General features: G+C 38.9%; 1 protein-coding gene across 1 annotated transcript; it reads right to left on the bottom strand.

The window, feature by feature from the left end:
• Window positions 1-9,169: 9,169 nt before the first annotated feature.
• On the bottom strand, window positions 9,170-9,595 carry LOC109610706 (hypothetical protein). The gene has a single exon (XM_020030285.1). The coding sequence runs from the start codon at window positions 9,593-9,595 to the stop codon at window positions 9,170-9,172; it is 426 nt and encodes a 141-aa protein (XP_019885844.1).
• Between the last annotated feature and the right edge of the window lie 5,055 nt (window positions 9,596-14,650).

The following is a 14,650-nucleotide window of genomic DNA, read 5'->3' on the forward strand; positions in this document are numbered from 1 at the left end:
ATAAGGAGCGCGATGGGCAGATGGCGGTGGCGGCTAAAGGACAAGTAGTAGTAGGAATCTCTCCAGTCTGTAAGTAACGCAGATAATATTACGATGCGCAATGTATTTGTAATAATACGAAATAATACTTTGTATTTCATAGACTATGCGCTTTCATTAATATTATGTTTACACACGTATGCAAATTCTTTTTAGCTTCACATTTTTTTGCATTTCATTGGTTCGCACCTACTACCCGCGCGTTGGGTATAAATATCCGAAATGCGAAATAAAACAATCACTCAATTATTTGCTACTGAGCGACTTAGCGCTAACCTAAATTATAACAAATAATTATAATATATTATAATTATGATTATAAATTATAATAAATACAAACTCGCTGAAGGCGAAAAAATTAATCATTGAAATTAAATTAATTCGTTTAGTCTTCTAAATGTAATGTCGTATGCGTTCGAGTAATATTCCAACGTTAAAAATTGGTGGCCCTGAAAAGGGCCGATTTTTGTCCCGACAGGATTGAGATCGGTAGTTCCAGTCAATAATCAGTCCAGTATCCGTCACGGTCTATAACTTAATTGAGTTGATTAGGAATCGAATCAATCAGGTTCGCGAGAAAGTCGGGTTGAAACCGCAGTTCTTTCCAGACTTCTCTCGCATGGGCGGCTAACGCTGCTACCGTCCTCTCCCTTCCTGGTTCCCAGCGTAGAACCATTTGTGCCCAAACATTTTCGATTAGATTTAAATCTGGCGAACGAGCAGGCCACTCGACTAAGTGAATCTCCGGATGATTCCGAAACCATGTTTGCGTTGCGCGCGATGTATGGACAGCGGAGTTATCCTGCACTAATTGGATAATTGGTACTTCCTCCACAGGATACATTTCTCGCACTGATGGAAGAAGAACTTCTTCCATTATGCGAATGTATTCCGCGGAGTTCATCCTTGCAGGAATGTCGACCAATTCACCTATAGCGTCACCGGAAATCCAGCCCCACATCGCATACGAAATTCTTCCACTTTTGTGGATAGGCACAACATTGTCCGGATGCAACCGTTGATCACTTCGTCGCCAGACATGAGGTTGATGGTCGGCACACGATACGAAGACCTTTTCATCGGTCCAGATCGTGACGTTCCACTCCTCACGGCTCGTCGTCAGATTCTGCAAAGCGAACGCGACACGTTGCTCCCGATGTTCAGGAGTCAATGGAATTTTGTGGGCTGGACGATAGCAGTGGTATCCGGCTTCATTTAGTCGTCGTCTTGCAGTTCTGTCGGATACTTGTACGTCCGCATGATGGATAGCTTCCACAACGGTACCAAAAGCCGTTGTTGTACAGAAGCAATAAGGTCTTCGTCTTGTTGCTGTGTCGTCAGTCGTGGTCGGCGATTTTGCTTGCGATGATCACGCAATGCATGATCACCACCTTCAGCAAATCGCTGTATCCATCTGCGGACTGTATTTGTGGAGCAGGGAATATCAGCAGCAATATTTGCTATTGATCTCCCAGCCTGCCACTGTCCAACTATCCGACCTCTTACCTCAGAGCACAAATTTTTATACATGACTTTATGCACACCTACAGAAAGTCACAAAAGAGATTAACAAATTGTTTCCCGCGACTTCTATTTATAATGATTCAGAGTAGGCGTCGCCGATCAGAATTCCATAAATGAGCGATTGTTTTATGAGCACCCTCAGAAAGGATTTCTGATAACAAGACGAAAAATATTCTTGACTAATTTAATCGTATTACAAGTATAAAAAATATATAAATAAAACAATTTTTAATTTAAATCAGTAATTTCTATTCTTCTCTCTCGAATTAAATAAGATTGTCTTACTGTCTTGAGACAAGAGTGACATATACAAATTTATGCTTATATATTCTTGCATGTAGAATAATTTGATATTAGCACCACTTTATAGTAGGTGCGAAACTATGTGCTACCGTCTTTTGTCGATGTCGACACATCATTTTCTCACAGTCGCTCGTCGGCTCGGCGCTCCTGCGTCCTTTATTCTGATAAAACGGCCAATATTTATGTGTTGCAATCGAAAATCGGGAAAGTGTTTCTGTGTATTTCTGTGTTTCTGTTATTTACAATGAATAAGTGCAAATACTCTACAAGAAATATTAAAAGATATGGAAATGTCTTATCTCGAATCTTATTTCTCAAGTAAGTATATACATATATGTATACATATATTTACTTGAGAAATAAGATTCGAGATAAGACATTTCCATATCTTTTAATATTTCTTGTAGAGTATTTGCACTTATTCATTGTAAATAACAGAAACACAGAAATACACAGAAACACTTTCCCGATTTTCGATTGCAACACATAAATATTGGCCGTTTTGTGCAGATTCTACAAATTCTCTTATTACAAGTTACAAGAATAGAATAAGATGTCTTTTAGATCTCACAATATTCTTAAATCAAGAATATTTTGAAATTGCTACAAATTTTTATCTAAATCCTCCTGAGAAAATTAATGAGATAGCACCAAGATTATTTTAATCTAGATTTTAGAATTTTCTATTCAAGATTAAAATATTCTTCTTTTCAATAATAAATATGATTGTCGCTATAGCGATCTTATTTTATGATAGATTAAATAGTAATAGCATTAAGTCCAGAAATCTTTTCTGTGGGTGAGTACTTTGCATTTCATTGGTTCGCACCTACTACCCGCGTTGGGTATATATATGCGAAATGCGAAATAAAACAATCACTCAATCATTTGCGGGTGAGCGCTGAGCGGCAGTGCTAACCTAAACCATGATAAATAAAAATTTGCGGTGGCGATGCCTTTATTTTTAATGTAAACATTTTGTAATGTTGCATGAAAGTTGCGAAATGTTTCAGCAAACTTATGGCAACAGTAAAATATCCGCCCTAAGAAATAGGCCGCGAAATATATTTAAATTAGAGCAATATTATATTTTTTAAATAACTGATAGCGTTTGAAGTTTATTACTTTCTTTAAATATATATATATATATATATATATACCTTACAATATTTCTTTAATTTTTCATTTTATCATCTTTTTTATTTTGCTGAAGTAACAAAAATATTAATCTTTTTATTTCTTTTCAAACAATAAATAACCCTCTTTCTGAGAATCTGTATATATAAGTTTTATATCAAGAAACACGGTAGTGTCTCGCGCCAAGTATACGCGCAGCGAGACCGACCGTGTACTGTTACGCGAAGCGACGTTTTCAGACACGCTTAGATTATCAGATCTTAATAACCTCTGAAAAGAACATTTTCAGAGTATCCTCAATGGATAGCTTGGGGTCGAATTATATAAGAAAAGTTTTTTTAGTTTTTTTCTATGTGTATTACGAGTGCAGATATTACGTTGCAAAGTCCATAATTTAAACGGAGTTTTTTCATTTGACAATGATGTAATGCATCTATTTAAAATATAAATTGCAGTATGTACCGCTTCTGCCCATAATCTTTGAGATAACTTCTTTGCAAGTAGCATAGTACGAGCACATTCAACTACTGTCCGTATCTCGCGTTCCGCTTGACCATTCTGTTGATGCACATATGGTGCCGATGTTTCCAATTTTATTCCGCGCGAAACCAAATACTCTTTTAATTGCTTATTACAGAATTCGGTGCCATTATCACATCTCAAGGCTTTTATTCGGTATTCGAATTTATTATAGAACGCATTTTCAAACTCTTTGAAACGCTCGAATGTATCACTTTTATGCCGTAAGAAATATACTACGCGATAACCTGAATAATTATCTTTGAGAAGCAGAAAATACTTTGATCCTCCCACCGAATCTGTAGATATTGGACCACATAAATCCGCATAAATCAATTGGCCTACTTTGGTTCTTTTAGCCCGTGCTTTTCTATTGAATGGTAGTTTGTGTTGTTTTCCTACTACGCAGTGTTCGCAAAAACTTGTATCTTTATTTTCTAATTTTACTCCAGTAACTAACTCTCGATTAACCATGTCACGTAACGCTTTATAATTTATATGTGCAAGTCGCTGATGCCATTTACATAAGTCGCCTTTTATAGTAACATTCGCTTCATTCTTTGTAATAACTTTGAACATCAAAAATAACATTCAACTTCTTTCTTACTTTTAATATTACCTGAACTCGAATTCTGAAATTTTTTGTTGGAATTCACTTTCGTTTTCCTTTTTCCGAAATCTGATGTTGCAAGCGCCTCCTCTGTTGCGTCCATAACCGTCAAGCGTTGTTCTTCCTTTATTAGACGTTCAATTAGGTTCGCTCGGGTCTGATCCTTTACAGGAACGCTATCCCACGCAGTGATCAGCGGATTGAATTTTCCAGGAAGTGTCATTAGGATCTTCGTATTGATGGCCACCTAGGATAGAATCTCTCCCACGTCCTTCAATTGTCTTGCCAAATTCTCAACTTTAGCAACATGCTGCATTACTGTATCGTTGATGCCCATCTTGTACTCATAAAATCTCGAGAGTAATATTGATTTGTTCGCTTCGTTCCGTTGTTCATAGATACTGCTTAATTTCTGCTACATCTCGTTTGCTGTTTAACAAGTTATCAAATATTCCAACTGGGAGAACTCCATCGATGAAGCAAGAATACATTTTGCCTTTGCATTCTTGGAAACCCATGCTGCGTATGTTTGATCCGTCTGTGCTGGTTTTGGAAAAATTCCTTCTACTATTTCCGTGACACCACTGGTCTCAAAAATTGCTGACATTTGAAATTTCCAAAGCTGGAAATTCGTTCCATTGAACTTTGTAATATTTTTCAAGTCAAACACGTCACTCATGGTGGAGGAAACTGCCTCACTTTATCACCACGACAATATAGTGTCTCTCCTACTTAACTCACTTAAAACTTCTCAATGCACATATACCTCTGGGCCCATAACCTGTTGGAGGATTGTGCAGGGATTATGAGAAGATTGAAAGACAGAATTCTGACTTTAAATATCTAACGATGTTTGCGTACCTCTCGATACGCAAACATCGTTAGACTCTCGGCTCTCGTTCAAAACACAAAAGAAATATAACAGAAATATAGATACTAACGGTAGAGATAATACATTCTAGAAAACACGATTCTATAAATACGAGAAATTCAGGAGGGATTCGTAACACTTATATTTTTTTATCTTCTGTCATATCTGTACGTAGTACATACGCGAGTGCGAGAAGGTGAAGGTTGCGTTTATGTGGATAAAGAAAGTAGCATTATTGCGTAGTAATGGAGTGTAACTGTTGATCAGGCGACACGAGACCGTAGACCAGAACTGTCAGATTCCGGCCGTTGATCGCATTTGGAAGAGATGACGCACACAAGCTGCGTGTCATGTCCATGTATGCTCGGGACCTAAGAGTAAAGAACCACAGGAGGGAGCATATCGGTAGTGGGGGTAGGCTTTTTGGCTGACAGAAATAATCATGCAGCCATCTTGAGCGTCCACTTTTTTTGACGTTTATCAGCGCTGCCTGCAGGCATAAATCAGCAGCTTTTATGATTACGTCAGACTTTGCGTATCAAGCAACAGGTTATAACGAGCGAAGCAATCGAAAATTATTTATTATAACAAACGAGCACCATGGTACATTGTCAGATGTGTGGGATTACAGCAGCCCGAAATTATGGAATAACATTTCATCGGTTAGTAATTGTTAACGCGAACGTTAATCTCTGTATAGAAGTTACTTGAATTATCCTAACGTTTTTTAATGATTGTTTTTATTCTTACAATGTTATGTACAGCATTAACATTTTAGATCCTGACGTAAGCGGCTATCTTGAGTGTCCACTTTTTATATAGTACTTCCGTCAGCTATGCCGAAACGAAATGCTCTCTCCTGTGGTTCTTTACTCTTAGCTCGAGACGGTTTCAAGTGATTCCGAGCGCACACGGCCACGACACGTAGCTTGTGTGTGTCATCCCCTCCACAGGCTACAAAAAGACAATCAGGTAAAACAGAGAATAGCAGAAGTGGAGATTAGGCACTGCGCAAACAAAATACACTTAGCGCGCGAACGATATTGGCGTTGATCGCGTTGGAAAATGGCTTGAATTTATTGAAGTCCGAGTTTCCGTATATTCGCGACAACGATCGAAATGAGAGCGACGGGCAACGATGAGACGATTAAAGAGAATCGACCGTCCGAACAACGTGATACGATCGAGATTTGAAGTGAGTCTGCTGCGAGCATACACAATAGGCTCGCACGGGTTCGATAGCGGGGCACACAACTTCGACGAAAATAATAACATCGGTTAGTGGCAAACAGCTTGCTACAGCCATATATGGTAGAGACAAATGAGTTCGAAGTGTCTTAGATTAGACAAAATTTAAAAGAGCGTGCTTGTAGCGAGGTGGTTGCCAGGACGACCGGATAGAGCAGCGAATCCGACCGCTCCAAGAAGCGTGGCCGTTACCGCACGATCTAATCGGCCTGCACAAAATAAGTGAGAAACAAGTTTATCGAATAGGACCGCTTGTTTGTCTGAAATTCGAGTGATATTATTCCGACGCAATCTTCCAGAAATTTGTATATTTCACATGATTTTGAACAGATAATAAGCCGAGAAGAAAACTATAATTTTAAAACTTTTTCTCGTTTTTCACATAAGCTCCATTAGTCCCGTAGTCATTACTGCCTATACTTTACTCGTGGAAAAGGATTTTTCATTCTATGCAATCAATAAAAAGATTAGTGTTCACAAATTTTGCCAGTACTGCAGACGACTCCAGCTTCCCCTTAATACACATAAATTTATACACATATTTGTATACATATCGGAACACATGCACTTCCATATATGGAAATGTATGTGTTCCGATATGTACAGGGTGTCCCGGGTTTTAACCGACAAACTGCGGGAGCATATTCTACTAGTGGAAATAAGAAAAAATTCTTATATCGCGTTTGCTTAGAAATGCTTTATTACAAAGTTATAAACCAATATTGAAAAGAAATATGAGAAGTAACAACGGATTTTTTCACAAAAATAAAAATTATGTACGCAATGATTTAGTGACGCATTTCAAAATGTTGTCCTTGCACATCGATACAAGCTAGACATCGACGTAGTACAGAATTTGTTACAGTACGACATTCCTGAAAATTTTGTTGCATCTCAGTAACTGAATTAGTAATTCGTTGCTTTAAATCTATCTGGTACTCTCCTGTTAGGAAATCTACGTTGATACTCTCGTACGGCAGCTCGTGCATTTCCGTCACAGAATCCGTACACGAAATGAATATCAGTGTATTCCTCATTTGAAAACACTTTTGGCATTCTGATAGTAATTGCTAGTTCACACGACGATTGAAATCTAACAGCTACTGTTGTGAAAGTAACAATCATACTGAATCGTTTCAACATAGTGAACATGAATACATGTGAATACACATAACATAAACATCTTCGACCTTCCAAATTCTACACTATGTTCCGTTGTTACTTATCTCATATTTCTTTTCAATATTGGTTTATAACTTTGTAATAAAGCATTTCTAAGCAAACTCGATATAAGAATTTTTTCTTATTTCCACTAGTAGAATATGCTCCCGCAGTTTGTCGGTTAAAACCCGGGACACCCTGTATATGGAAAATGCATATCTGCTCCGATATATGCATAAATGTATGTGCTAAAGCATTCTGTTTGTGTTGCCAAGCGTATAATAAATACTATTTTTTTATCTTTGCTCAAAATCGTCCTCGACTAGTATACGAAGTATACGAACTAAAGCCGTAATTAAAAATCTAACGGCACTTTTATAATATTGTTGCACCCGTGTTGAGCGCGACACTCGGTATGTGGAACAGCTGATGGAAGCAAAATCAATAAAGAACGCTTCGGACTGAATCGCTGCACGAAGCTCGCTCGTCAGTCGCTCGTTAAACATGATCGGAGCAGCACATTGTCAATCGCTGAAATCTATCCAAATTATTTAGTGTTATTAATAAAAGAGAGTTCTTGTTCATTAAAAAACGTGTCTCATTCTTAAGTGAGTGAACGTGCGGAAAGTATGGAAGGACGTCCGGATGTAACATTTTTTGGGGGCTCGTCCAAAAGTGGAAGTGAGGGACAGCGGAATGGCTACGGTTCGCTCCCCGAGGAGAACGCGGGCTCAGACTCTGGCGACAGTGGGTGACGAAATGCTACGTGCCGTCTTGCAGGAGCTCACGAAGCTCAAGGAGGAGCGGTAACGGGAACGCGAGAGCCAGGAAGCGAAACTGCAGCAGCGAGACGAGGAGCTTCGGTGGCTGGAACACCGTATCGAACAGCTAAGTCGTGCAAATAATCTTATTCAAATTGAGTCCATTCCAAAGCCTGAATCTTACATACGTGATAACTGGACCTTTGTGGATAGCATTAAAAATCGGTTGTTTCATAGAATTCAATGAAACAATGGTTTTATTGGATATCACTTCATTATTTCCTACTATCGCCATTAGTCATTATTAACCGGAATCACGATCGAAATGTGATCGGGTCGTGTTGATTTAATAAAGATTGCCAGTTTAGTCAACATAAACCTTTGCTTTTCATTATCTATTTCCTGGCGAAGAAAATTTGACTCTCTTAACAAAAAATGTTCCAAACAAACATTGTTCAAATTAATTAGTAGAAAAAGATAATACAACAAAAAATGAAGTGTTTCATTAAAAAAAATAAAGTTAACCTTGAAATTTTTTAAACACCTCCACTTATAAAAAACTTATACACTATGTAATTACCCCCTCGAAGTCATGCAACTTTTGTATGTAACAATTTTTCGTACACCTTCTCATGTACAAGTTTTTCAAGGTGTGCAAGTTAGGTGCCTCACCCCGTACATACATATTATAAAGTATGCATTGTATAGCAAACGTAACGGGGTATGTCGTCACGCGAGGGGTATCATAAGCACTACTTCGTCAAATCCAAATACCTCGCTGATCAGGTCACGCACTTCTAGTATAGTACCTATAGATTCCCCCATGGGGCGACGAGGAGTGCAGGGCGGAGAAGTCCTTCAGGGGGGGGGGGGGTATGACGTCACGGGGGTATGACATCACGCGAGGAAGTATACGCGAGCACCGATGATGACACCTGATATCCATCAGCGTTGACCACAGGGGGATTCTCCGGGTCGCGGGGATTACGCGCAGCGCTACTTTGTCGCTTGTAGATCGGAGGCAGACTCACGTGGGAGTGCCATTAAATTGAGCAACGTGGAGAGATGGAGACTGAGTAATCGACGTTTACTTTCGTAACGCGCAGTCAACGTCTTCCACGCGACATCAAAATTTTCGGCGATTACTGGGATGTTAGCAATGCAATCGGAGGCGCGACTCTTTAAACGTGACGTTAAATAATGCATTTTCGCGAACTGACTGAGATCTTTATTCTCACTAATAAGAGCGGTAAACCTATCGCGAAACTGTTCCCAGTCTTCATAATTTCCGTCAAATGGCGGTAATTTGATTGGCGGCAAATGCGATAACGACAGCGCGGTTGAATTTGAGCACGATTGTACAGAATTGATCGAACCAGTGGGACTTACAGGGGGCTCCAGCTCCTCGAGGCACTCCGCCATGTAGTCCAATGTAGTGAGATAAATGTCCTAAGCTGCGTCAATGATCTCATCCCTGAAAAAGCTCGTCTCCGACGAGCCTGTCCTGAGGTATATTCTTGGAGAGGGTTGCGTGACCATCCAGCATCCGGCTCCAGCTGTCTTTCAGTGACAAGATTCGTGATCGGACTTTTGCCGGTGTCAAATTGTTTTTACAGACCTTCTTAAAATTGTCCAGAGCGCGATCAATCAATCGATACAGCTGAAGCTGTTTTTCGAGCTGATCAGCCATGGTTTGCCCAGACATAGAAAAATAGAAGATATCAACTCCGTCCGTCCTTGATATGCAGTCCTTTTTCACGTGTCCCGATCCGGCTCGAAGGACCAGCAAATGTTCGTTGATAGGCGGAGGATCGCTGCTACGATCCGAGATCCCGCTTCGTGAGGTCAGCCAACGCTGGGCGTGAAAGCACGTGAAGAAGATCCTGATTTATATTTGAGAGGACGTGTGCAGGTTGAATGAGAAAATAGAGTCAATGAATTGCAGGAACCACACTTTAATATAATTAACTTAGTTACAACAGCGCGCTAGAAACTTAACGGAAATCTTGACGTCGGAGATCTTGTCACGAAGAAGGTTGCGATCGAAATCGCGATGGTTCTAGCGGCTAGAAAATCAGGTAAAACAGAGAATAGCAGAGTTCGAGAGTAGGCACTGCGCGAACAAAATACACTTAGCGCGCGAACGATATTGGCGTCGATCGCGTTGGAAAATGGCTTGAATTTATTGAAGTCCGAGTTTCTTTATATTCGCGACAACGATCGAAATAACTATTATTTTCGTCGAATTTGTTTGCCCCGCTGTCGAACCCGAACGAGTCTATTGTACGTGCTCGCAGCAGACTCACTTCAAATCTCGATCGTATCACGTCGTTCGGACAGTCGATTCTCTTTAATCGTCTCTCGTTGATCAGTCGCTTTTATTTCGATCGTTGTCGCGAATATACGGAAACTCGGACTTCAATAAATTCAAGCCATTTTCCAACGCGATCGACGCCTCTATCTCGATCGCCAATATCGTTCGCGGGCTAATTATATTTTATTCGCGTAGTGCCTACTCTCGAACTCTGCTATTCTCTGATTTACCTTATTTTCTAGCCGCCAGAACCATCGCGATTTCGAGCGAAACCTTCTTCGTCACCCTTCCAAATGCGACGGAATCTCTGGTCTATGGCCTCGTGTCGCCTGATCAATAGTTACACTCTATTACTACGCAACAATGCTACTTTATTTATCCACATAAACGCAATCTTCACCTTCTCGCGTATGTATTACGTACAAATATGACAGAAGAGAAAAAAAAAGTATTCTGTAATAATTATTATTTGCAATAATTTTATTTTACATTATAGAGATGATTGTCGATATAGAGGAAAAAGACTTTTCAGAAGATTTTGGATCCCGTCGCCGATGCCGCTCCCGTCGCTGCCGGTTCTTTCGCTGCCGGTCGCGTCGTCACCGTCAATTCCATTCATTCTGTCGCCGATAGCCAAGGTAATATTTTGATTATTTAATTAATTCATTGTTTTAACTTTAATGTATTAAAAGAATATATAGGGTAGATCGGGACGCAATCCTCATCGGGACGGAATCGTTACTACAGTTATCTCAAAATCTGTACGTTGCGTTCGTGAACTCGCCATTAATATTGTAAACGCTATTTATGGTGCTCACGTGACCAACAGAGTTTAGTGAAGTTATATGTCATGTTGTTTCATTACGACAAAGGTGTTTTCGGATATCAAAAGTGAAATTTTTTGCGCGTTAAAAAGTTTTACTATTTTAAATATTATGTTTTCTCACATTCTCGTGATAAGATGATTCTAAAGTGTATATATGCTGAATACGAATCCAATAAAGTTTTTTTACTTGCGTTAATTTCTAATATTTTATGAGTGACCAAACTTGAAATCTGTGTCCGGGGTGAAATCGTCATCAAACCACCGGGGCGAAGAAACGAGATAAGAAGCTATTCGATACGCTAGAAACACATGCCACGGCCGGCAGTGCATGGAAACAAATTCGATCCCACGACTTCTTCCTTGTCTCGTCATGGTGATATACGGAACTTTAGAATCTCAGCCTTCGACGATAGGCGAGCGAAAATCAAAATCAGCAGTGATGGGATTCCGATGATTAAATGTTTATATTTTTCTAATAAAAAATAATTAATAAAATGTATTCTATCATTCTTCGTGATTGGAATTATGTTTTTCTTCATTTAAAATCCAGTCTGAGAATAAAGTGACGATTCCGTTCCGGGGGTGTAACAACTCCGCTTCAGCAGTTTTGACATTTTAATTTTTGCAGCTTTGTCGTTCTTACCCTATATCGGTTGAACAAAGCGATGCAGATCAAAAATGCGCATGTAGCCAAGAGTTCACTTTTTACAACGGTACACCACATTTCGCGAAAATTATTTATTTTGTTGTTACAAATCGACATCAAAAAACAATGACGACTTCGCCTCTACTTATATATATTATAAATTGAGTTTAATAAAGTAATTTTAATTGCAGGTCGTGGCCGCTTCCGTCACCACTAGTGGCCTCGCTGCCGATCGCGTCGCCGACGTCGCCGCGTCCACTCAGCTAAACAGGATAGCTCCCATGCCTCCCGTCATCGATGACATCGCCGCTAGTCAATAGACGAAGTAATATTTTAATGATTTAATTAATTAATTGCTTTAATTGTAAGTTATTAAAAATTTATGTACTTTACGTAGTATATATATACACTACGTAAAGTACATAAATTTTAAAAATATATATATTTTTCATATCACTACTTAAGTATATATTTTTCTTCAAATTTTGCACAAATATAAATTACTTTTAATAAATTGTAGGTTACAGACCAAGAGGGACGAAAGCGGGAATAAGAAAACAACAAAATCGCTTTATGCGAGTTTTATACCAACTGTCATCTGCCCAGTAATATTGGAGCAAACGTGGAAGAAGAAAGAGGCATTGAATTTATGTTTATATATTAAAGTTGTTTAAAATTTCTACATTGCATTCTCTTATATCGTTAGATAAATAATATTACCATATAAATATAAAACATAAATATAACTATAAATATAAATAATATAAATAATATAAATAATATAAATATAAAAAATATAAATAATATAAATATAAATAGAACTCGTGAATTAAATCCTTTTTAACTGCGGCTGCCATGTCTCTCTCTCTCTTTCTCTTTCTGTCTGTCTCTGCCGCTCTTTTTCTGCTACTCTCTCTCTTCCACTCTCTCTTTCTGAGAGAGCTTTGAGATAACCTGCGGCATCTTGGTTGACGTCAAACAAATATAAAAATTATACAAAATTCGGGGATACTACGATTTCCGGAGCGCCAAGTTTTGACCGTGGATTCTTCATCTACAGGTCATTACAAACAAAACTTAAAGAGTGGTGAAAGTGGCTGTCTGGTTTAATTTAGGAGATATGGAAGTTTTTAGTTGGAATTTGAGAAATCGACAAAAACGCTTTTTTGCCAGTTGCAGACTATTTTCGCGTTATTCAGAACAATATAGGGTAAATATTGACAATAACAGAGCCCGCCCCGATAACCTTGACCTTGACAAATATTATAGAGGTCCTCCTGAGTGATCTTAAAACAGTTTTAACCGTCGCTCGTTGTTTATTAAACAGTTATTTAAAAAAAAGAAATTTAATAATTTTGCACGAATTTTCAACTGTCCACGCGAAGCAAGGACTTGAGTTTGACATATATTACAAGGTCATCTTCCTGAATAACCCGCACTAGGTTTCACCTGTCGCTCGTTGTTTGTTACAAAATTATTGGGTCGTCCGGAAAGTTCGTGCCGATTTTGAAGGAAAATTCAAAGGCAACATGTTTTTATGTCGATAAATATTTATTGACTTATGTATGCACCGTTTTGTTTCACAACCTTTGTCCATCTTTCACGCAACTGGAAGATTCCATTCTCCCAGAACTTCTTAGGTTTCTCGGCGAAAAACTCCTCAAGGTGGTTTTTTATGTCGATCAAAGAGTTGAAGTTCTTGCCGCTAAGAGAATTTTGCACAGACCTAAATAAGTGAAAGTCTGAAGGTGCAATGTCTGGTGAATACGATGGGTGAGGTAGCACATCCCAGCCAAACTCCAACAATTTTTGTCGGGTAGTCAAAGAAACATGAGGTCTGGCATTGTCCTGATGGAACACGACGCCCTTCCTATTGGCTAATTCTGGACGTTTTTCCTGAATCGCTGTCTTTAATTCGTCCAGTTGCGAGCAGTACTTATCTGCATTTATCGTTTGGTTGTGTGGTAGGAGCTCATAATATAGGATTCCTTTCCAATCCCACCAGACACAGAGCATGACTTTTTTTGGATGAAGGCCGGCTTTCGGAGTGGTTAATGCTGGTTCATTTCGCTTACCCCAGGATCTTTTTCGTTCTACATTGTTGTAAATGATCCATTTTTCGTCACCCGTCACTAATTGCTTCAAAAATGGTACGTTTTCGTTGCGCTTGTACAGCGAGTCGCAGATGGAAATGCGATCCATTAAATTTTTTCGGCCAAATTATGCGGAACCCATACATCATAGCGACTTACGTAACCAAGCTTCACTACATGATCGTGGACAGTGGTTTTCGATATTTTCAGTATCTCTGCTAATTTACGTGTCGTATAGCGCGGGTTATTCTCGATCAGTGTCTTGATTTGGTCATCATCAGTAGTAGAGGGTCTGCCCGAGCGTTCTTGGTCTTTAAGGTTAAAATCACCAGCTCTAAATTTAGCGAACTACTTACGTACGGTTCTTTCAGCTAAAGCGCCTTCTCCGTAAACAGAACATATTGAATTTGTTGCTTGTGAGGCATTTTTGCCTTTCCGGTAATAGAAAAGCATCAAGTGTCTAAAATGTTCTTTGTTTTCTTCCATCTTCAAAAGAGTACAAAACTGACACGAATCAATTTATCTGAAACAACTTTTTTCCTAAAGATGCGTTGAAATGTCACCTTTAAGCATATGTATATAAATCGTATGTTTTCAA

The sequence above is a fragment of the Ooceraea biroi genome, chromosome 1 (genome assembly GCF_003672135.1).
Source record: "Ooceraea biroi isolate clonal line C1 chromosome 1, Obir_v5.4, whole genome shotgun sequence".
Lineage (NCBI taxonomy): Eukaryota > Metazoa > Arthropoda > Insecta > Hymenoptera > Formicidae > Ooceraea > Ooceraea biroi.

What these genes read in the sequence shown, in the direction of transcription:
- LOC109610706 (XM_020030285.1), bottom strand. Translation starts at nt 9,595, where the DNA reads ATGGCGGAGTGCCTCGAGGAGCTGGAGCCCCCTGTAAGTCCCACTGGT.